Consider the following 22,272-nt stretch of genomic DNA (forward strand, 5'->3'; position numbering starts at 1 on the left):
TCAGATTCCGGCTTCACACCGCATGCGTTGGCAGGGCAGGAGCGGTGGGTATGGAGAGCGGGAGCCGTGCGCCTCCGTTGTAGATTCACACTGGCAGCGTTTATCTTGTGCAGCTGAACCGCGGCTCGTATATTGCAAATACAGACGAATATTGTCCATTATGTCACATTTTCCGGTCTTCTCCTCCGAACCCCGTCTGTGTCGTGCTTTGATTTATGATGGGCAGCATATATCTGCTGCAAATGCGACCGTGTTCCCCTCTGTCTCATACACACATGCATATAACTTGTTGTATATAAGTAGTTCACATGATAAATGTAACATTAAAGTGAATATATGCCTCTAGTTTTAATCATTTAAACAGGCTTTTGAAGTTTGGGCAAAAACTTCTGGCAGTGTTGTGTTTATTTTATTTTTTTACTGCTGGACAAAGTTGGCTGTTATTATTGCTCTATTTAATTTCAAATGGTTCTAAAGCAGAGAGAAGAGAAACATTTCTCATTCAAAGCACTGAAAGCAGTGATTTTATGTTTTCTTTTTCAGGTTTGAAAATGCCATATCCAAAACCCTGTACTATAAAATTTTATTTTATTTAATGACATTTATGTCAAAGATATAGGAGAGTGATAATACACACATAGCAGCCAATAAAATCTGTTGTTCAATATCTGACTGCTTGTATTGCCTCATGACTGATTAAAAATTTGCCTTGTTGTGTGCAGTAGAATTTTGATGCATCGCAATGCATCGTAGAATCGAATTGAATCGAAACGTTACCTGGTGAATTGTAATCGAATCGAATTGTGAGGGCAGTGCCAATGCACACCCCTAGAACTCATGTTATATTGCACACTGTAAACAAAATCAAAGCTTCAAAAAAACACGAAAAACGGGACCTTTAAATAACTATCAATACAAATATTTGAATATAACTAACTTTCTACTCTAATTTATTTCAATTATATCTTGGTCTGTTTAAATACTCGATTCTGATTGGTTGGAAGGTGTGCAATGGCACTATAAACATTGGTAACCATAGTAACACAGTTACGCTTGCAAACAGATTGGGAGACATATATTAAAACGTTTATTTAGGTAGGCTAAATGGATGATTTTTGCATATTGTTTAATTTGTACGGTGAATATGGCAATTTTGAGAAATGGGCCCAGGCCCAAGACGAAATAGAAGACTTGGAGAAGACGTTGAAAGACAAAAAGCGGCACAAAGACTGACAAACACTGGCAGAGCTAGATAAGATAGAAGACGACAAAGATGAGGTCAATATGAAAAAGCCAACTGAATGGGCAATTAACACTTTCAGTGACCTCTTGCACCAAAGACAGAACAATTGTGATGTCGAGACCTACTCTGCTTCTCTTTTAAATGAGAAGAATTTAAATTAGAAGAATTTAAAATTCTCTTTTAAATTGCGGGAGTTTTATGCCTCTGTTCAGTCTACCGCTGGACGCGAATACAGTGTTGCAAGTTTGATGTGTCTCAGAGTAGGAATTAACCGTCACATTACAAAATACAACATCATAAGTGATAAAGACTTCAAGTCAAGCAATGCCAAAAAAAATGCTACAGGAAAAATGGAAAAGACTCCAGCGTTCATCATTTGCGTATTACTCAGTCTGACTTGGAGAAAATTAGAAATTCAGGTTCAAATAAAGATTGCCTTGTCACTGTTGCCTCTCATTCATGAATAATTTTAATAAATCCATTAAAAGAATCATTAAGTTAGCCTATGTTAGCTATATGCTTAAGCAACGAGGGGACTTCAGACTGTAGACTTTAAAGAAGAGATGCACACAGTGCAGGTAACTCGCACACGCATCTCTCTCTCTGATCTTTCTCTTTCGGTTCTCTGTCTCTCTCTTTAATTTAAATATATGTTATAATTCGTTCAAATAAAAACAATCTGATGGCTCTACTTTATTTAAAGCAGACGGAGTGCTAGAACTAACAAGCCGTAACGATGGGTTACTTAACGTAATCCCGGGTTCTTTGATAACAGAGTGAGGTGTTTCACTTATGGGAATCACTTTGGGCGTGACCAACTACGGAAGCTCCTATGGCACCACGTCTGTCTTTGACAGACAGGTCGACCTGAGATCAGGCTCCGCCCCCACCTATAACACTCAGGTCGACCCCTATCGAAGTCATTATAGAGAGATTTCTTCCCGTTCCTGTGCAAGGAGGGAAGTGTTGGTGAAACACCTCACTCTGTTATCAAAGAACCCGGGATTACGTTAAGTAACCCATCGTTCTTTTTCTAACTTCGCTCGGTGTTTCACTTATGGGAGATATAGACCACTCCCGGATTGCACAATGTACGCTATGCCTAATCATGCGGGTCCCGACCTGCTGGCTCCTAGCACTGCATGAGCCAAGGAAGGTTCAGATACATCCAGTCTATAAAACCGCACAAAAGTGTGCGGCGTAGCCCAACTTGCTGCCGCACATATCTCCTGAACAGACACTCCCTTAAGTAAGGCCCACGACGTAGCCATGCCCCTAGTGGAGTGGGCCCTTAAGCCCTCAGGAGGTTGAGAACCTCTGCATTTATATGCTAGAGATATAGCTTCTACAATCCAATGGGACAGCCGCTGACGCGACAGCGGTTTCCCTTTGTGAGGAGTAGCCCAAGACACAAACAGCTGGTCATTCCTTCTGAAAACTGCTGTCCTTTCCACGTACCAATGAAGCGCCCGTACTGGACATAAAGAATTTAACCTCTTATCCTCTGCAGAAGAGAATGGAGGAGGGTGGAAAGCTGTAAGCTCTGTAGCTGGACATCTGTAAGACGAGTCCACCACCTTAGGTACAAAAGCCGGATTAGGGCGAAAGGAAACCTTAGTGAGCCCTGGGGAGAACTGAAAACAAGACGGGCTGATAGACAGGGCCTGCAAGTCGCTCACACGCTTCGCTGTCACCAGTGCTAACAGCAGTGCTGTTTTAAGAGAGAGAAACTTCAACCCTATGCCCTCTAACGGCTCAAACGGGTGTTGAGAAAGGGCCTCTAAAACCATAGACAAATCCCACAACGGAACCATCTGCCTGGCCACTGGCCTTATACGCCGTGCCCCTTTCATAAAACGACTTATTAAAGGGTGCTGACCAACCCGTCTTGTCACCAAAACCAACATGACAAGCAGAAATGGCTGCTAAATACACCTTCAGTGTAGAGAAAGCCTTCCCCTTATCCAACAGATCCTGGAGAAAACATAATATGTCCCTCACTGAGCATTGAAAAGGGACAATATGATTCCGTCCACACCATTCTTCAAAGACTCGCCACTTATTATTATAAAGAGAGCGAGTAGAAGAGGCTCTGGAACTCTGTATAGTGTGTATGACTGATGGTGGCAGACCTGCTGCACTCAGATTCCACCTCTCACGGGCCAGGCCCAGAGAGCTATCCTGTCTGGGTGAGGATGGTAAATTTCCCCCCCTGCCTGTGACAGGAGGTCCCTCCGGGGAGGGAGGGGCCATGGCTGACCCGACAGTAGTTGAACTATCTCGGCTACCCAATGTCTGGATGTCCAACGTGGAGCTACCAGTATCAGTGATAATCCCATTTCCCTCACCCTGGCCAGAGTGGGTGAAATCAGGCTCAGAGGAGGGAATGCATACAGCAGGACGTTCGGCCATGGGTGGGCTAAAGCATCCACACCCAGCGGTGCATTTCCGTCCGCCAGAGAAAAATACAGAGGACATTGAGCGTTTTCTTGCGAGGCGAAGAGATCTACGACAGCCTGACCGTACTTCTGCCATATCTGCTTCACCACCTGAGGATGAAGCTTCCATTCCCCGTATAGAGGATTTCCCCTGGACAATAAATCTGCTCCCCTGTTCAATATCCCTGGAACATGGGTTGCCCTGATGGATAAGAGCCTTGTGTTGCACCACACGATCAGCTTTTTCGCTAACTGATGCAGCTGAAGAGAGCGTGTGCCTCCCTGTCGGTTGATATAAGCGACCACTGTAGAATTGTCTGTTTTCACCAAAACATGCTGGCCCTCGATGAAGCTCAGAAAATGTTTCAGCGCTAGAAAAACTGCCAACAATTCCAAGTAATTTATATGCTTGTGATTCAGTTGTGGAGGCCACACACCGTTCACCGCTCTGCCCATCAGAGTTGCTCCCCAGCCCTTTAACGACGCGTCCGTCGTCATGACGACTCTCGACGACACCGCCCCCAAGGGAATCCTCGTTCTGAGAGTCGCGGGACTTCTCCAATGTCTGAGCGCTCTGACGCACACATACGTTACTCTCACTGGCCGACCGAGATGACGCCGAGAACATAGACGCAGGTGCGCGACCCAGCGCTGAAAATCTCTCATTATGAGTAGCCCCAGATGTACTACCGAAATCACTGAGGCCATTAGACCCAGCATTCGTAGGCACAGCCTGAACGGGACAATTTTCCCCGTCTGAAAACGGGAGAGACACTGAGTGAAGGACGTGATCCTCCCCTCTGTCAGAGTGACCCGATAAGAGAGGGAGTTTATACTGAGCCCCAGATATTCTGTGTCCTGTGCTGGCTCTAAGCGGCTCTTTTTCATGTTTATCCTGAATCCCAAGCTGTCGAGATGAGTTAACACCCTGTGTGCGTCTCTGATAGCTTGCTCTTTCGACGAGGCGCATATCAGATAGTCGTCTATGTACGACAATATTCTTATCCCGCTGTTTCTCAACGGAAATAGTGCTGCTTCCACACATTTGCTGAAAACTCTTGGTGCTAAAGATAGACCAAATGGGATGGTTTGAAACTCGTAAGCCGTGCCTCGGTATGCAAACCTGAGATATTTTCTGTGAGACGGGTAAACGTCTATGTGAAAATATGCATCTGACAGATCGATCGTCACAAACCAATCGTTCTGGCGGATGGATCGACAAAGTGTTTTGTGTGTCAACATTTTGAATGAGTACTTCCGTAGGTGTTTGTTTAACACACGGAGATCTAAGATTGGACGCAGAGATGCGCTCCCCTTCTTTGGAATCACAAAGTAGCGGGAGTAAAACCCCTGACAGGTCGCTTCCTTTGGCACCACTCTGATGGCTCGTTTGACTAAAAGAGTGTCTATCTCGGCCGTCAGGACGCGAGCTGATTCTCCCTCGGCCACTGAGACTATAATACCATTGAATCTGGGTGGTTTCATGGCAAATTGAAGTCTGTATCCCCGTAAGATTGTCTTTATAACCCACGGATGAGCTGCGCATGCTCGCCAATTGAGTATACGAGCCGATAGGGGTCCTTTGTATACTTCTCCCTCGGGGGCGCGCTTTGATGACGTCATTACCGTCTCTGCGCTGACCCCCGCTGGAGAAGCGTGCGCTCCCCCCAGCGGTGAAACTGGGGAAACACAGTTCAATTTTTGAATTATTTTGCAATCTATCGCCCTCGGCTGTCTGCCTGGCTGCGATAGTGAAACATTTATTAGTGCATTTATTGCATTTGGGGAGCTTATCGCCCTTGGCCCGTGGCTTGGATGCGATAGAGCAATCTTTATTGTGTTTTCCCCTGAAAAGATGGGCGTTTGAAAACACCGTGTGAGTGCTTGGTGACACTGTTGAACATTTTTCCCCTGTTTTGGAACTGGGTAACTTAGAGCCCTTACTGAACTTAGAACAACAGGGCTGGATCCCTTCCTTCTCTTTGTGGGCGGAGAGAGAAGTGCAGGGGAACATTCGTGTGTTAGGTCGCACGCTTCTTCTTCCGTTCCTCGGGGTGGGGCGGGCGGTTCCTAGCCGCCGCGGCCGCAAATGAATGCTTACCCCATGGTCCGGATCCATCTGACCTCGGACGATGGCCAGATTGATGTCCACTGGGCGCAGGTCTCACATTCCTGGAACCCGCTTGTCTCCCTCTCGCTGCAGCGGCTGCACCAAAGCCCTGCCGCGGTGGTTGAGAGGGTGGTCGCGGTGTTTGCTTGCGTGGTAAACAGAGGCTAAACGCTTCATCCTCTTGTTTCCTAAGGGTGCTGGTCTCTCTCATTTTCTCGAGAGCCGGTCCGAACAGGCCCTTAGTTGGGTCGAACGCCGCGTCCATCACCTCCGCTTTCTGAGCGTCGCTCAGCCCTGACAGGTTTAGCCATAACGCTCTCTCACCTGACACGGCTAGGCCCATCACGCGGCCACAGCCCTGAACCGCACCACGGGAAGAGCGGAGAATTAGATCATTCACCACACAGATCTCATCCCAGAGTGCTGGGTTCGGCACTCCTGTATCCAGCTGTCGCCCCATCTCCTCCAAAATCTCTGCCTGGTACGCTGACAGTAAAGTCACCTCGTTAAGTGAGCACACTGACTGCGCTGCATACTTGTACATTCGCTGATAGACGGACGCGGTTAGGCGTTCCATCTTGCTTGGCAGTGAGATTTGAGAGGAGGCAGAGATAGAGCGTCGACTCGGATGGAGGTGATAGGCCACTGAAGACTCTACCGCTGGGGGTCCGGCCAGCCCCAGCTCTGCCATCCCTTGCACCTCCAGTTTAGAACATCCCTTGGTCGGGAGCTTGCTCTTAAAGGGGGTACCCCAATGGCGGGACATCTCTTTCATGCACGCTGGCACGGCTGGTAGGAGTTGTCTCGCTGTGGGTTGAGCAGGCGGAAGCCTTTTTCCATCGTAAAGGTCCCGCTCTGCTCCCTCTGCATCTTGTGCCGCGGGCCATGCTAGGCCTAGCTTAGCCGCGGCTCGTTTGCACACCTCGTGCAGGTTACTGTCTGCCTGAGAGCCCGTGTCAGTTGTGCTCGGGGGTCTAGACTGTTGGACCGGGAAGGGAGAGTTGTCATCTTCCTCCTCGTCCTCCATATCCAAGTCGAGGAGATCAGTTGGCGTCGCCCTCTGCGTCCTCGTCACCCAGCTCTTCCTCCTCGTGCGCGAGCAGGTTCTCGAACAGAGGAGGCATATCCGGGGATTCGGCTTCCATCATTTCGGCCCAGCTCGTGGTAGCTCGCATATGATGGTCAGTAGCCGTAGGTTTCGCGGCCGCTCCGGCCAGACATGGGTCTTGCTGGCTAGCCACCGCCACTCTCAGCCTTCTCTCCAGAATTTTCACCGGCATTGACGCACAGTGGACGCATGTTTGTGGGTCTGCAAGCGACGTTTGAGCGTGCTTTGTGCCCATACACACGATGCACATGGGATGGGGGTCCCTGCCCGAGATGGTTGCTCCACATGACGATGGACACGGGCGGGGTGCCACCTCCCTGCTTTTCGACTCATTCCCTTTGGCGGGGGTAATGACCGTCGACATGATGGCTGGAGAAGAGTGATTCAACGACTCGTCACTACACGTTAGTCTGAAGCTTCACGTAGGGTATAAGCCCTTTCAACGGCTCGCCTTAACGCGTAAAGCCTAAGATGACTTAACGTCACTTAAAATACTACCGACGTAATTTAATACGTGATAGTCCGAACCGAATAGCTCGCCTTGACGCGGAAACTATTCAGTGTTTAGCGATGCCACTCAACACAGTCCAATCCACTGATATCGCGTTCGGTGGCGTAATCCAATGACGGTCCGCCTGTTGAACAGTTTAGCGAAAATCAGCGACGAAGTCGGACGTGCTGAGAGAGCTTGTTGTAGTCCCTCACGGGAAGAAAGCGCGAATGACTTCGATAGGGGTCGACCTGAGTGTTATAGGTGGGGGCGGAGCCTGATCTCAGGTCGACCTGTCTGTCAAAGACAGACGTGGTGCCATAGGAGCTTCCGTAGTTGGTCACGCCCAAAGCGATTCCCATAAGTGAAACACCGAGCGAAGTTAGAAAAAGAACTTAAGAAAATAAGCGTAATTTTAACCCGTCTGTTAAAAAATTACACTGTAAACATCAGTTACAGCTTTAACTTGTTTTTAACTTGGCAAACGCTTCGTGTCGGGTGGTTCTTCGCCTCTATGTCGTGCATTAAAATCCTGTAATGCATGGCTAGCCGTAGATTATCCCTACATATAATTTATTCCTGCAAATGTCAAATCTGAATTTTCAGCATCATTCCTCCAGTCTTCAGTGACACATGATCGTTTCTAATTCTAATTTGCCGATTTGGTGCTCAAAAAACATTTCTTATTATCATCAATGTTGAAAACAGCTGCGCTGCTTAATAATAATCTATCATCTATCTAATGAATTAATTATGATTACTAGCTGCACTTAAAGAAGAAAGTTTTTGTATATTATGAATGTACTGTTTCTTGGTAAAAACAAGGTACAACATGCGCCACACAATGACTCCTGCACAGCAGGATGCGCAAAAATGAAAGAAGCATTGGTGCAACGTTTAACCTATTTGTAATGTCAGCACGTTTTAAACGTCAGCACATTTTGTTAGGGCTCAACGAGGTGAGATGATGGTGCCAGACGAACTGGAATTATCTTATGCTCAGACTGAAAAACATTTTAGTTTTTTGTCATTTTTATGTCTTTTTTGTTTTGTTTTTTAATAAATGAAAATGAGAAATGTTGGCAGCTAGCTGAAATAAAAGATCTATTTTTAATTGTTTATTGTAGTTTTTTTTTTTTTTCAATATTAGCCCTGCCCTGATATTGTTCCGATCATGATAATTCTCTTTCAAATGGTAACTCGCACTGCGTCCTAGGACGCTATGCCTTCTCAGGGAACCATGGTAACCCGAGAGGTTTTCGTTCTTCACAAAATGCTTCAGAGGTCTTGGAATATATAGCGAAAGATTAATTTTTTTACTTTTTGAAGCTATGTCTGTATAAATCACCATTCACTTTAATTGTGTGGAAAACACTTTTGTATTTCATGGATGTCAGAAAATTGGGGCTTGACAAGTGGGTGAATATGTGATGAGAGAAATGTTTTTACTAATTATTTCATCACAGTTCCAATGGTTGTCATTATAGTACTGATGGTTCTCTCACCATTGAATCCAGCAGAAAACTGCAGCCCAGGATCTCGGCCGTGTCAACAATGTTGCTGAACGGTTTACAGGTAGCGACCTCCAAGGCCAGCTACAATGAGGCAGCAAAACAAAGGGGTTTTAACCCTACAATAATGCACAATAACTAACCGATAGCCACCAATCTAACATTAATACTACTTCAGGTGCATAATACAGTTAAAAAAATACTCACAGACGCTCTGATCCAGTCCATATACTGCTTGAAATAGCCAATGATAGTTTGCTTGTATTTCTCGGTTTCCTGTTTGAGGATATAATTAACCATCAGTGCAATAAAGCCACACACCAATCATTCATACATGATTTAATTTTTTCCCGCTCACATTACCTGGTTGATCAAAAATGTTGCATTTTGGGAAATTAGGAACTGGGCGGCATCAGCGGCTTCTAGTACATGTCGAACTCTGAGCTAAAAACCAACAAAATTACAGCTAATCAGAAAGCATGTTCTGAAAATCATCTGTGATGATATTTTTAGGTGGTAGTTTTAAAATGAGCAACTTACAGGCAGGTCTGAGGACGTCCTCTCCAGAAGTCTGATGCTCTGGTTAAGCGTGCTCTTTAATAAGGAAGATAATGGACATACAGAAAGCATGAATCATGTCCAAATTATATCATCTAAAATGGTGCAAAAAGTACTGTAAATGACCATTTTGGAAACAAACTGACAGTTCAAGGGGACCAGCAGGGTGACAAAAGGCCATGCAACTTACAGTTGCATTACATGCATTTCATGCACATTATGTCACAACAAATAAGAAATGTGACACAAAACCGTTGGACTATATGATATACTTGAGATACAGGGAGAAAGGTCATCAATTGATGAGCTTTGCGTATATTTCACATAAGATCATATCTAACCGTAAAAACTTAGAAAAATAAAAGTCCCAGCCCTTTAAATGCAGTTTGAAAGGTGAAGAGTGAATTTTTGGAATTTGTGGGCCGATGAAAAAACTGACACTGGTCTGTTTTTTGTGTGACAATGCTTTAACCAATGGTCTGCAGACAACAGGAAGGATTGTTTGAGCAACATGTTAGAAAATAATCACTATATGATGCCATTAGAATGACAGACATTCTACAATTCGCCCCTTTGACCAGTTTACAAATCTGTAAATATTCAAAAAATGTGCACTATTGTTGCATACCACATTTGCAAAACAAAACAACAACAAACAAAAATAGGACAAAGACAGGATGAAGTTACTCTGAAAAGATGCTTGTTTTTTCATGATGGCAACAGGTTATGTAGCTATTACTGGTAGATACAGGCTTACCCTTGCTTTCACATATTTCTTGGAAGCCATAAATCAAGTTGAATGTGTTAAGGAAAATTAAAAGAGATTGTTGAAAATCAGACAGCAATATGAACATTATTCAAATGTTTTTCATTTGCAATCAATCCACCAGAATGGAACTGATTGAACAGAACCATTCATGAATAAGGATGTAATGAATCTATGAGCGAGGAATAGATTACCATGGACTGCTCCAGCGGGATGACTTGCTGGATGTGGATCTGCCTTATAGTATTAGCGTGTCCCTTTAATGAAGTCTGCAAGGTCCCTTTAGACTGCAAAAGAAAGAAACATTAGCCCCAAACATTCACATAGGTACTAACATAGGAGTGAATTTCCTGTAATACCTAAAAAATATGGAATACAATTTTTAAAACGAACCAAAAATAAATCTTACCAACTGATCAGCTTGAGCATCAAGTCGACTGGCGAAATCAACGAGATTAACGCGAGTCACCCCTTTATTAACCTGGAAGATAAACAGAAACACATGAGAAGCCACAGGACACAGTTTGTCTCTAATCTTGGACTGTACATGCACCAAAGCCTGTGGAGCAAACGTTTCAATCAAAATATGTATGTGCGTTTATGTATGTTATGTACCTCCTCCAAATAGGCAGCAAAGTCAATCTCATTAATGCCAGTTTCAGTAAAGCTGATGAGATTCTGTTTGCCTTCTGACTCCAGAAGAATGATGCCACGTAGGTCCACCTTCATCCCTTCAAACTTCTTTGACACATCCTTGGAGTACTGCAGAAAGAAAAGAGGCTCTGTATATGATTCGGTATAGATTGTCATAAGGAAATATTCTAGAACTAACCAGTGGGAGCATTTACTAACACATTAATGAAATCAAAAGTTGATATTTGATAGTTGATAATAGCGGATCGATGGGTTTGTGTAAAAAATCCATATTTAAAACTTTATAAAGTAAAATATTTCGATTCCACGCCTTCTGTATTGAACTTACAAAGAAAGTGTAAAGCCTCTCACAGTTCAAACCGCTTTCGCTACGTCCGACTTCATACGTCACGGCAGCCAGGCTTTTTTTGTAAGTTGAATACGAAAGCCGGTCTGGCGGAAGTTAGATATTTAACATTATAACATGTTAAATATGGATATTTTTCTTACACAAACCCATTGATTCGCTTCAGAAGGCCTTTATAACCCCCCGGAGCCATGTGGATTACTTTTATAATGGATGGATGCACTGTTTTGGGCTGCCATTCACTGCCATTATAAAGCTGGGAGTTGCCAGGACATTTGTGAATATAACTGAGTAAAACATGGGGTAATTTTCATTTTTGGGTGAACTATCACTTTAATGCATTAACCAATGTTAACTAATGGAACCTTATTGTAAAGTGTAATAATAATAATAATAATAATAATAATAATAAAACATACTTTTACTCATTTATGTATTGTTATGATACATTATTGATTTGAGATGATCCAAAGAGCATCTTGTGCTCCAATAGAAGCGAAAACATCTGTCTGTCTGTATAATGTGGTTCCCAAGATTTTCTTTATTTTATAATAAACTAAAATGTTCCATTCAATGTGGTCTCAGATTTGTGGATCCTATGTGACAATGGATGAAGAATGTTGGCTGGATTGGCAGGATTTTAAGGAATTTATAGATGCTGTATATAAAAGCTTGAAATGGTTATGCATGAAATGTTTTGAGATATTCTGCCAATTGCAGGGAACAGAGAGAAAACAACATCGGATTGGGAAAAACGTCCTGTTTTTTGTTGACTAACCACACCACAGAGTTCTTAGTAAAATTCATTTAATAAGAAATATATCTAAAGTTGGTGGAAATCTGCAGGAAAAAAGAAAAAAGCATCATCTGCTTCAGAGACTCAAAAATGACTCATAAAGCAATGATGCATGATTAATAAAATAATGTAATATCTGCTTTCTTTAAAAAAATAATAATAATATTTTTACAAAGAATACAGGGTTATCCTTTTAAAACAGATCTTGTTAGTTCAAAACACCTAGCACTCAAAATGAATCACTCTTCATAATACCCTCTTCATAATGGCATCTGGTGTAAACCTGAGATATTCATCACTAATCTCAGAGTGGGACTCTGAATGTTATTGCAAATTTAGTTGTGATTTGTGTGTACACGTGAGCCAAGCCTTTGATCCACTCACAACACTGGTGTTAAAGAAGGCTGAGATGTTGAAGATCTTATCCAGATGAAGAGCTGAGTAAATGCCTCTGTTGTCCTTACAATTACTGAGAAAGAAGAGAGAAAAAGGGAAAGCATTCAAACCTTACTATGTTTTATTCTGAACAGACTTTCATTTCAGTTCTTTTCTCTGCTGCCATCTGCTGGACTACGAACAAAGACAATTCTATTGTAAAATGGCTCTGAAAAGTTAGTTCTGTGAAAATGTTAAGCATTATTTGTTTGCATTTGCCATTTGATTTAATATTTAGTTTTTTAATGCACTACAATTCATACATTTTTGGACTGTTATACATGTGGTCTCTTCAACATATGAATCATACAAATCCCTACAGCACTTAAAGGATTAGTTCACCTTAAAAATGAAAATTTCCTGATAATTTACTCACCCCCACGTCATCCAAGATGTTCATGTCTTTCTTTCTTCAGTTGAAAATAATTTTTTTTTTTTTGAGGAAAACGGGTTGAAGGTTCAAATCAATGCAGTTTCAAAGGGCTTCGCAGGACTTCAAAGGTTTTGAAGTTGGAGAACATGAGATGGAGTTTTTCGGCACTGGGTCGGTACTTCCACCTACATCACGGGCGTGACCTTTTTTGACATGATACGTCGTGAAGAATCACAACACCGAAGTCGAGCATTTGTGGTTAAAAAGTATATAATTTTTTTATTTTTTCTTGAAAATGGCAGATGGTTTCGCTAGATAAGACCCTATTCTTCAGCTGGGATCGTGCAGAGCCCTTTGAAACTGCATTGATTTGGACCTTCAACCCGTTGGTTGCCATTGAAATCAGAGGTGGACAGTAACTAAATACATTTACTTGAGTAGTGTACTTAAGTACACTTTTTGAGTATCTGTACTTTACTGGAGTATTATTTTTTAGAGATACTTTTACTTTTACTTCACTACATTTGAAAGACAAATATCATACTTTTTACTCCACTACATTTATATCAAGGTCCTCGAAGTCAAAAGTCGTTTCTGTAGCAGCTTTGAAAGTCAGTGGATGATTTTTTTCTTCTTTAAAATGTTTTTTTTATTTTTTATTTATTTTTTTGCAGACAGCCTATCAGTAATCACTCATGTAGGGTCATGTAAAGTTTCCTAAAAAAAATTTGAACACTGATCAGTTTATAGCAAAATGGAAGAAGATGGTTCCTTGGCACAGTGTGTGCATCCATGGCCATACATGGCCAAAAGTGTGTTTCAGTTTTCTCAAAAGATTAAAGATTAGTTTAGTTGGCATATACTTGACGCATGTCTCATACAATGTAAAAAAATGTAAATGTCTGGGAGAAAGAGAAGAGTAAACAGTTGGGAGAATATCGGATGCGTATCAGAGTATAGGATCCATGCATTCAGCCTTAAAGTGACAGCAGCTTTATAAAGAGAGTTGTAACTTTTACACAAGTATTGAAATCAGACATCCCAAGTCTCCCGGAAGTTCTGGGAGTCTCCCGCAAATTGATAGCGGCTCCCTGATGCCCGCAAATTAGTTAAAATCTCCCAGAATCTAGAGCGAGAGCGAGCATTAGGAGCGAGAGACCTTGCGTGTGTGCCTCGAGAAGTGCATGTCAGACAGAGAGCATCCTGATTTCAGCAAATGACATTTCGCAGGTTGGGATGTCTGTGAAATGAGTTTAAGGTGGTCGTATGCTAGCATGTCGGATGGAGCATCACTGACTGGCTTAAACCACCATGATGGCATAGCGTGCATTTATACAACAATGCAACAATAATAAAATAATGCATTGACATACAAAAGAAAATGTACTTTTGATACTTAAGTACTTTTAAAAACAAATACTTCTGTACTTTTACTTAAGTAAAAATCTGTTTTTAGAACTTTCACTTGTAACAGAGTAATATTTGACCAGTAGTACTTTTACTTTTACTCAAGTAATAGAGTTGTGTACTTTGTCCACCTCTGATTGAAATACATCATATGGAGAAAAATCCTGTAATGTTTTCCTCAAAAAACGTAATTTCTTTTCGACTTAAGTAAATTATAAGGACATTTTCTTTTTGAAGTGAACTAATCCTTTAAAAGCACTTACCGTTACAGAGTGATATAATTGTTAATTTTTATTAGATACACATGAAAAGATTACCTGTAGAGAGAATATGATGTAAAGTCCATCTCAGGGTCATTGTACAGGTATCCTGGTATGAAGTTTCTCCAAGCAGAGTTGACCAGATTGGGCGTGTCTAAAACCTACACACAACACGATCACACTAAATGAGACAGGCAGATTTTTTTCTTCAATTTATTTGTCCTTTACCTGTGTATTTTTCTAATTTAAAACAGAATTAATTACAAATGATCAACATGAAAATATAAGGGAAAAGTTTAAATGGAACATAAATAATATCCTATCATATAATAATATAATTTAAAGCAGCACTAGGTAACTTTTCAACCTTTATAATATATTTTCAAACCTCTTGTGATGAAACATCAATTTACAATAGGTTGAATGACATGTCTGCCATAGCCTGACGGGGTCTGTATCGTTTTTAATCGTACTTTTAAACTTCGGGTTTCGGGTAGTAACCCGAGAAAAAAAGAACTACAAAATTTGACTGCTTTACGGCATATACGTCACTTCCACCACCACCCCCACTTCCTTAAATTCGGACGTGCGAGCCAAACTATTATTTGTTTGCCGAATGTTATAGTCATGGCCGAAGCGGCACAGAAAAATAAGAAAGCAAAGGTTTTGTCGGAGGAAAGCAAAAAGAGGAAACGAGAAAGTGATGGGATTAAAGGCAGGACGAGGATCAACATTGGGCCAGCGTTTGCTCGTTGGCGTGAGCTGAAGGAGGAGGGGCTACATTCTTGCAAGTAAATACATATGATAAGACGTACAAAATCATATTTTAGGATACCTAACATGTCTGTGATATTGGTTTATTTGTCTTGCCTCAAGCTATAATGCAAATCGATTTTTCACATTTGCAGATTCATCTATGGTAGCTTGATATTATATATCATATAGATTCTGTAAAACGGGAAACAATAAACTAGGCTACTATAATGACGCTGGCTTGTAAACGTGAGCATCGCGATCATTTGGCGTTTGAAAAAAATAAAACCCATGAAATTATATTCATATGATATGCTGAAACATATGCCACTGTACCTGGGATGAAGACATTTCACACGCGACGCAAGCAGAACACCTGCATGTGAACTCCATAGACATGTGAACTCCTCCTGCAGTGTTCAGGGCTATCATAGTTGTCATGTCAACAAATGCACGTGCGATGCATCCACTGATGTAGAATGACAGTTTACGACAGTAGTAGAGGACAATACTGTTTCCCAACTGTAGGGGGACCCTAAGAGCAAAAACTACCTAGTGCTGCTTTAATATAATATTTATTTTAATTTAAAGGGACAGTTCACTCAAAAATTAAAGAATGTGTCATTACTTACCTTCAAGTTGTGTCAAACCTATATGAGTTTCTTCTGTTGAACACAAAAGAAGATATTTTGAAGAATGTTGGTAACCAGACAGTTGATGGCACCCATTGACTTCCACAGTAGGAAAAAAATACTATGGAAGTCAATGGGTGCCATCAACTGTCTAGTTACCAACATTCTTCAAAATATCTTCTTTTGTGTTCAACAGAAGAAAGAAACTCACACAGGATTGGAACAACTTGAGGGTGAGTAAATGATGACGACATTTGAATTTTTGGGTGAACTATCCCTTTAAGCAAAACGTTGCATTGAAACAATATGAATTTCAGAATGAAAAAACATCTGACTGTCACTTCACATGATCAATGCTGCACATTCGCTTATTTGATTAGTGACCTATAAATAACGCAGAATCTCAAGTAATCCTTAATAATTTTGCATCATAGCCTAAATGTTTTAAAACCCTAAAACGTTCTTTTTTTCCTGGTTTTAAATGAAAAAATGAGATTTTCACTGTGGTCTCCGACCTGCATTATGTATCAGTTGCACTGCGAGATGCTGCGGTGTCGTTTCTCTTACTTTGAACAGCTGTCGGGTTTGGAAGGGTTCACACACAAGCTTCTCAAGATTCCCCCCCGCCAAGAACAGAGCTGTTATCACTCCCATGAGCACCCAAGAGAACAGGAAGCTGAAGCCCACACCACTGAAAGACAAAGGAAGAGTGTGTGATTGAGTTTTATACCGCATCCATTTGATGGGTTTAAAGACTGATATTACAGTCAAACTCACGCCATTAGCAGGTTGCCTCCTGTGTTAGAGACACATCCGCGTGTGGTTGGAGAAGCGTGCCTGTCGAATCCCAGAATACCACACAACAATCCCAGAAAATTGAAGGCAAGGATAAGCACAATCATGCAGCACAGGGTAATACAACAGATCCACCTGAAGACAAAAACATTATGAACAACGTCAAGGTCACATGGAAGACGTTTTACCTCGAAAACAAAGACGAGAGAGAGTTTGTGACTGTTTTTTGTCTAGTCGAGTCCTCAGAAGTACCTGTAGAAATCCATCTGATCGATCTGTGGGTAGATGTCCTCGATCTGCGAGTGTGTGTGAGTAATCATTTTGGTGAAGTTGGTCAGAGTGCTGTGAACTGGGAAGAGCTTGGTGAAAGTGGTGATGTTAGACCCGATGTCGTCCAGCAGAACCTTCACCGCTACAGGAGAACAACCAGACACAACAGTATTTAGATTTAGTGACATCATTTTTATTTGTCAAGACATAATCTATGCTTTTTTCAGCATTTCTGGGGAATAAAAGATGTTTCGCTGGTGAAGCCCATCGTCCTCAGGCCTTGCAATGAATGAACATATGATACATTTGACATATAACATTTTACAATAAGTTTGAATTTGCTAACATTAGTACAATTTTCTACAGAGTTTATTAATCTAAATTGAACTAGTATTCAACTTTTTTATTATTATTATTATAACACTTTACAATAAGGTTCCATTAATTAACATTGGTTAATGCATTAACTAACATTAAATAACAATGATAAATTCATTTGTTTACAGTATTTATTCATCTTTGTTAATGTTAGTTCATTCAAATACAATTGTTCATTACAATAGAAGTATTGTTAAAAGGTTTTGTGCCAGTAAATTTTTTCTTGTTTTTGAAAGAAGTCTCTCATGCTCACCAAGTCATCTTTCATTTGGTCATTTGTGTCACATGATCCTTCAGAAATCATTCTAATATACTGATTTGCTGCTCAAGAAACATTTCCTATTATCAATGTTGAAAACAATTATGCTGCTTAATATTTTGTAGAAACAATTTTTGATAAATAAAAAGAACAGCATTTATTTGAAATAGAAATCTTCTGTAACATCATATTTTTTTCCCCCTGTCACGTTAGATCAATTTATGGCACTTTTGCAGAATCAAATTTCTTTAAAAAAGTACTAGGTTAACTTCAAATGTTAAAATTGTATTAGTATATGTACACATTAACATTAACCTAGATTAATAAATAGTATAAAAGTATTCTTCTTTGTTAGCTATTGTATAGTTAACATATGGGAAAGTGTTTTAATGTAGTAAAAGTTGAAAAATATTTGTATCAATTATTGAAAGGAGATTCTGTATGAATTTTTGGGAAGTACATATAAAAAAAAAAATCTAAGATCTGAATTTGAATCTGCATTTCATCTCTGAACTCACCTTCAACAATATTTCGGGTTTGATCTGTTACCATGTTGGGAGTGTCATTGAATGATGCAAACCCCTGTGTGACACAGATGAAATGGTAAGAGTAAGCACAGCAGATCATTCAAAACTGACCTTATTTTTATATACCTTCCTGGTCTTGCTGTAAACAATTCATGCACATCATAAAAACATGTAAAAATCATAAAAACGGCAACACTTTCTATGAAGACCATGCTTATAATGAATTATAGCTCCATTTATACTTATTTATAAGTAAGTATTACGATTTCATAAACATATTTATAAAGACTTATAATGCATTATAGGAACAGTTATAGTTACATTTATAATTACTTATAAGTCATGCATTTGCTTTTTCAATGTGCATGCTCATAATCCACTATACACTGATTTATAAGTATTAATTAGTCAGTTGTATGGTTCCATGAATGTATTTATAAAGATGCAACCTGCATGGCTATAATGGTATAATATTATAGTTACAATGACTTTTTAGTAGTTCAGATTTATTTCTGTCAAATAAGTGAATATCTTGTTATTAATAGCCGTGTTGTGTTCTTATAAATACTTATTGTGAGTAATAATACAGTTACTAATTTCCATAAATGCATCATTGAAAACATAGGAAGCAATTTTCCTGAAGCAAATATTAAGAAATCTTGAAGATGTGCACATTATACATTTAAGTTGTTTATTTATAAATGTAACTAATGAACAATAATTCCTGTAATAAACCCCCCCCCCTCCCCTCAAAATTACCATTCATGATCTCTAATGTAAACATTAGCCATTAAAGACATAATTGATAACTATTTGGTACAGCAAACAAGTGTCTCTGGAACGATTTTATTTGATCATTTATACATCTATAATACTTTTAAGTAATTATAAAAATAATATAAAATGTAACTATAACCGTTCATTAAATATATTTATAAAATAGTAATACTTACTTATAAATAAGTATAAATGGTACTATAATTCATTATAAACATGGTCTTCATAGTCATTTTTTACCTAATTTTGTAAAAAGAAATACTGCAATACTGTTCAAAAGCTTGGGGTTGGTAAGATTTTTTCCACGTTTATGAAATAAGTATCTTATACTCATCATGTTAAAAAAATACAATACATTTTATAATGTAATGTATTCCTGTGATGCAAAGCTGCATTTTCAGCGTCAGTCCTCCAGTGTCACATGATCCTTCAGAAATCATTCTAATACGTTGATATGGTGCTCAAGAAACGTTTATTCAAGTTCAAAAGGACAGTCTTTTTCTGAAAGAGAAATATTGTAACATAATATATGTCTTTATTTTTGATCAACTGAATGTGTCCCTGCTGAATAAAAGCTTTAATGCATTTAAAAAACATATTACTGACCCCAAACTTTTGTCTATTGTTGAATATCCTATCACAATACTTTCTGTCGCAAATCTATGCAAACGCCTCGTGTGAAATCTGGAAAAAGTACCTTTTCCACAATCTGGCTGAGATCCGTCTTCAGAACTTCATTCACTTTGTCTAACTGTTCAGTCACATCAGGCAACTGAAAAAAAAGCAGCCATGCGTTTTGGTTTTCTGCGTATTTTCTACTTTTAAAAACCATATGTCAACCATTGTGGTAACACTGTGTTGGAGAAAAAGACGAGAAATCATTTTCATACCGATGAGTAGTTGGCTGCAATTTCTAGCATGGGAAGGGTGATGAGTATGTTGCGACAGATCATATCAGATGAGGGTACATCTTTGCAGAGAGGATCGTTGAGGACGTTGCTAAGGCTGCCGCGCACCAGGCTGAGGTTTGCCTGCAGTTTGACTGTTCCTTCCTGCAAAGTCTCCAAGGTCAAACTCACGTTCTCTAGAGCATCCTTAGTGTCTCGCATTGCTAAGAGAGTGAACAAATGAGCAAACGCACACACATGAACATTCAAAATAGAGGCAGCTCACACTAACCAAGGCACAAATAATTCTGAAGGACACAAAATCCACACATGCTTTTTTGATATGATACATATTATACATGGTTGGCCTTGCATCTTTCAGTGTATTTCATAACCTTGGTTTTAAGACACGGGATGGGCAGGTTCCACAATACACAACAATACACATGGGAAAAGAACTGGGCCAGGTTTTGTTGGGAAAGAAAAAGGAGTCGATCACAACTTTGTTACAGATAGAAGGTCACGGGAAGGACCAGTCAGGGTCTATTACGCTTTACCTTTAATGGCTTTCTCCACTTTGACTAACAAATCAAAGACAAAACAGTGAAATAAGACACTACCAAAACCAACGTATTATATATCAACGTTATATTCTCATGTGATGTATGATAACAGTTTTCCCAGAAAAGGTGAAAGCAAGAAAAGCAAGAAAAAACAAAAGGCGAGTGACATACTTCCAGTCATGCTGAGAGCCGCGTCCAGGGCGGGCTGCACGTCTTTTCCCAACTCCTCATGTATCCTTCCACCCAAGAGCAGACCTACATCTGCAGACATGGCACAACATCAGCCCTGACATGAGGGACACCTTCTGTTCCACTAAAGAGGATCTGCAGCATACTCACTCTCCAGGTCATACAGCACATGGTGCTTCACGCTGCCATACTGAGAGATCAGGTAATCGATTTGCTGAGGAAGAGATAACAGCGATATATATTTATCTGTCCAGTCATCACTCGCCAATTCTAAAACATCTACTAAAAATAATACTTTTGGTCAACTGCAGCACTATCTCTAACCTGTTCAATTGACCATCGTTTACCAGTTATCTTCCATCTTTCTGTACATCCATCCATCCATCATAAATGTATCCATCCATCCATCATGCTTATTCCTCCATCATCAGTTTATCCATCCATCATAAATGAATCTATCCATCCATCATCAGTTTATCCATCCATCCATCCATCCATCCATCCATCCATCCATCCATCCATCCATCCATCCATCTGTCTGTCTATCTGTTCATCCATCCATCATCAGTTTATCTATCCATCATCAGCTTATCCATCTATCCATCCATCCATCCATCATCCGCCTGTCCATCTGTCTGTCTATCTGTTCATCCATCCATCATCAGTTTATCCATCCATCATCAGTTTATCTATCCACCCATCATCAGTTTATCTATCCATTATCAGCTTATCCATCCATCCATTATCAGTTTATCCATCCATCCATCATCAATTTATCTTTTCTGTCCATCTATCTATCCTTCCATGCATCATCCATCCACTGATTTCTCAATGTTAAGTGGTCTCAATTTTTTTCCAGAGCTAGAATTTTTTTTGATATCCATCCATCCATCATCAGCTTATCCATCCATCCATCCATCCATCATCAGTTTATCTATCCACCTATCATCAGTATATCTATCCATCATCCGCTTATCCATCTATCCATCCATCCATCCATCCATCATCAGTTTATCTATCCATCATCAGTTTATTCATTCATCATCATCTTATCCATCCATCCATCATATATTAATCTATCCATCATCCGCCTGCCCATCTGTCTGTCTATCTGTTCACCCATCTATCCTTCATCAATTTATCCATCCATCATCAATTTATCCATCCATCCATCCACCCACCCATCTATCCTTCATCAATTTATCCATCCATTATCAATTTATCCATCCATCCATCCATCATATATTAATCTATCCATCATCCGCCTGCCCATCTGTCTGTCTATCTGTTCACCCATCTATCCTTCATAAATTTATCCATCCATCATAAATTTATCCATCCATCCATCCATCCACCCATCTATCCTTCATCAATTTATCCATCCATCTATCCATCATATATTAATCAATCCATCATCCGCCTATCCATCTGTCTGTCTATCTGTTCACCCATCTATCCTTCATCAATTTATCCATCCATCCATCCATCCATCCATCCATCCATCCATCCATCATCAGTTTATCCATCCATCCATCCATCCATCCATCCATCCATCCATCCATCCATAATTTATATTTTCCGTCCATCTGTCATCTATCTATCCTTCCATCCATCCATCATCCAGCCACTGATTTCTCAATGTTAAGTGGTCTCTTAATTTTTTCCAGAGCTGGATTTTTTTTTATATCCATCCATCCATCCATGTCTGTCTACCTATCACAGTATAATAGTGTATGTTGGTTTTGAT

The 22,272-nt window shown here is 40.3% G+C and overlaps 1 protein-coding gene across 8 annotated transcripts in view; it reads right to left on the bottom strand.

Moving 5' to 3' along the window:
- The window catches only part of prom1a (prominin 1a), a gene marked incomplete at its 3' end in the record, with an annotated part of 88,833 nt that overhangs the window by 8,006 nt on the left and 58,555 nt on the right, over positions 1-22,272 (bottom strand). For 5 of the 8 annotated variants that reach the window (XR_013818188.1, XR_013818190.1, XR_013818191.1 and 2 more), the window contains 17 exons: positions 20,676-20,739; positions 20,508-20,597; positions 19,777-19,997; positions 19,584-19,658; positions 18,101-18,164; positions 16,928-17,087; positions 16,658-16,810; positions 16,448-16,571; positions 14,553-14,656; positions 12,405-12,489; positions 10,840-10,986; positions 10,634-10,705; positions 10,419-10,511; positions 9,441-9,494; positions 9,264-9,344; positions 9,108-9,176; positions 8,895-8,984 (listed from right to left, as the gene is read on the bottom strand). Coding sequence is in view for 4 of the 8 variants with exons in the window: in XM_079839097.1 (XP_079695223.1) it covers positions 8,895-8,984; positions 9,108-9,176; positions 9,264-9,344; positions 9,441-9,494; positions 10,419-10,511; positions 10,634-10,705; positions 10,840-10,986; positions 12,405-12,489; positions 14,553-14,656; positions 16,448-16,571; positions 16,658-16,810; positions 16,928-17,087; positions 18,101-18,164; positions 19,584-19,658; positions 19,777-19,997; positions 20,508-20,597; positions 20,676-20,739 (1,746 nt within the window). Of the gene's footprint in view, positions 1-8,894; positions 8,985-9,107; positions 9,177-9,263; positions 9,345-9,440; positions 9,495-10,418; positions 10,512-10,633; positions 10,706-10,839; positions 10,987-12,404; positions 12,490-14,552; positions 14,657-16,447; positions 16,572-16,657; positions 16,811-16,927; positions 17,088-18,100; positions 18,165-19,583; positions 19,659-19,776; positions 19,998-20,330; positions 20,355-20,507; positions 20,598-20,675; positions 20,740-22,272 lie in introns of all 8 variants that reach the window. The other 3 variants (XR_013818189.1, XM_079839096.1, XM_079839095.1) reach the window with 1 other exon arrangement.

This window comes from Gobio gobio (genome assembly GCF_949357685.1).
Source record: "Gobio gobio genome assembly, chromosome: 16".
NCBI lineage: Eukaryota > Metazoa > Chordata > Actinopteri > Cypriniformes > Gobionidae > Gobio > Gobio gobio.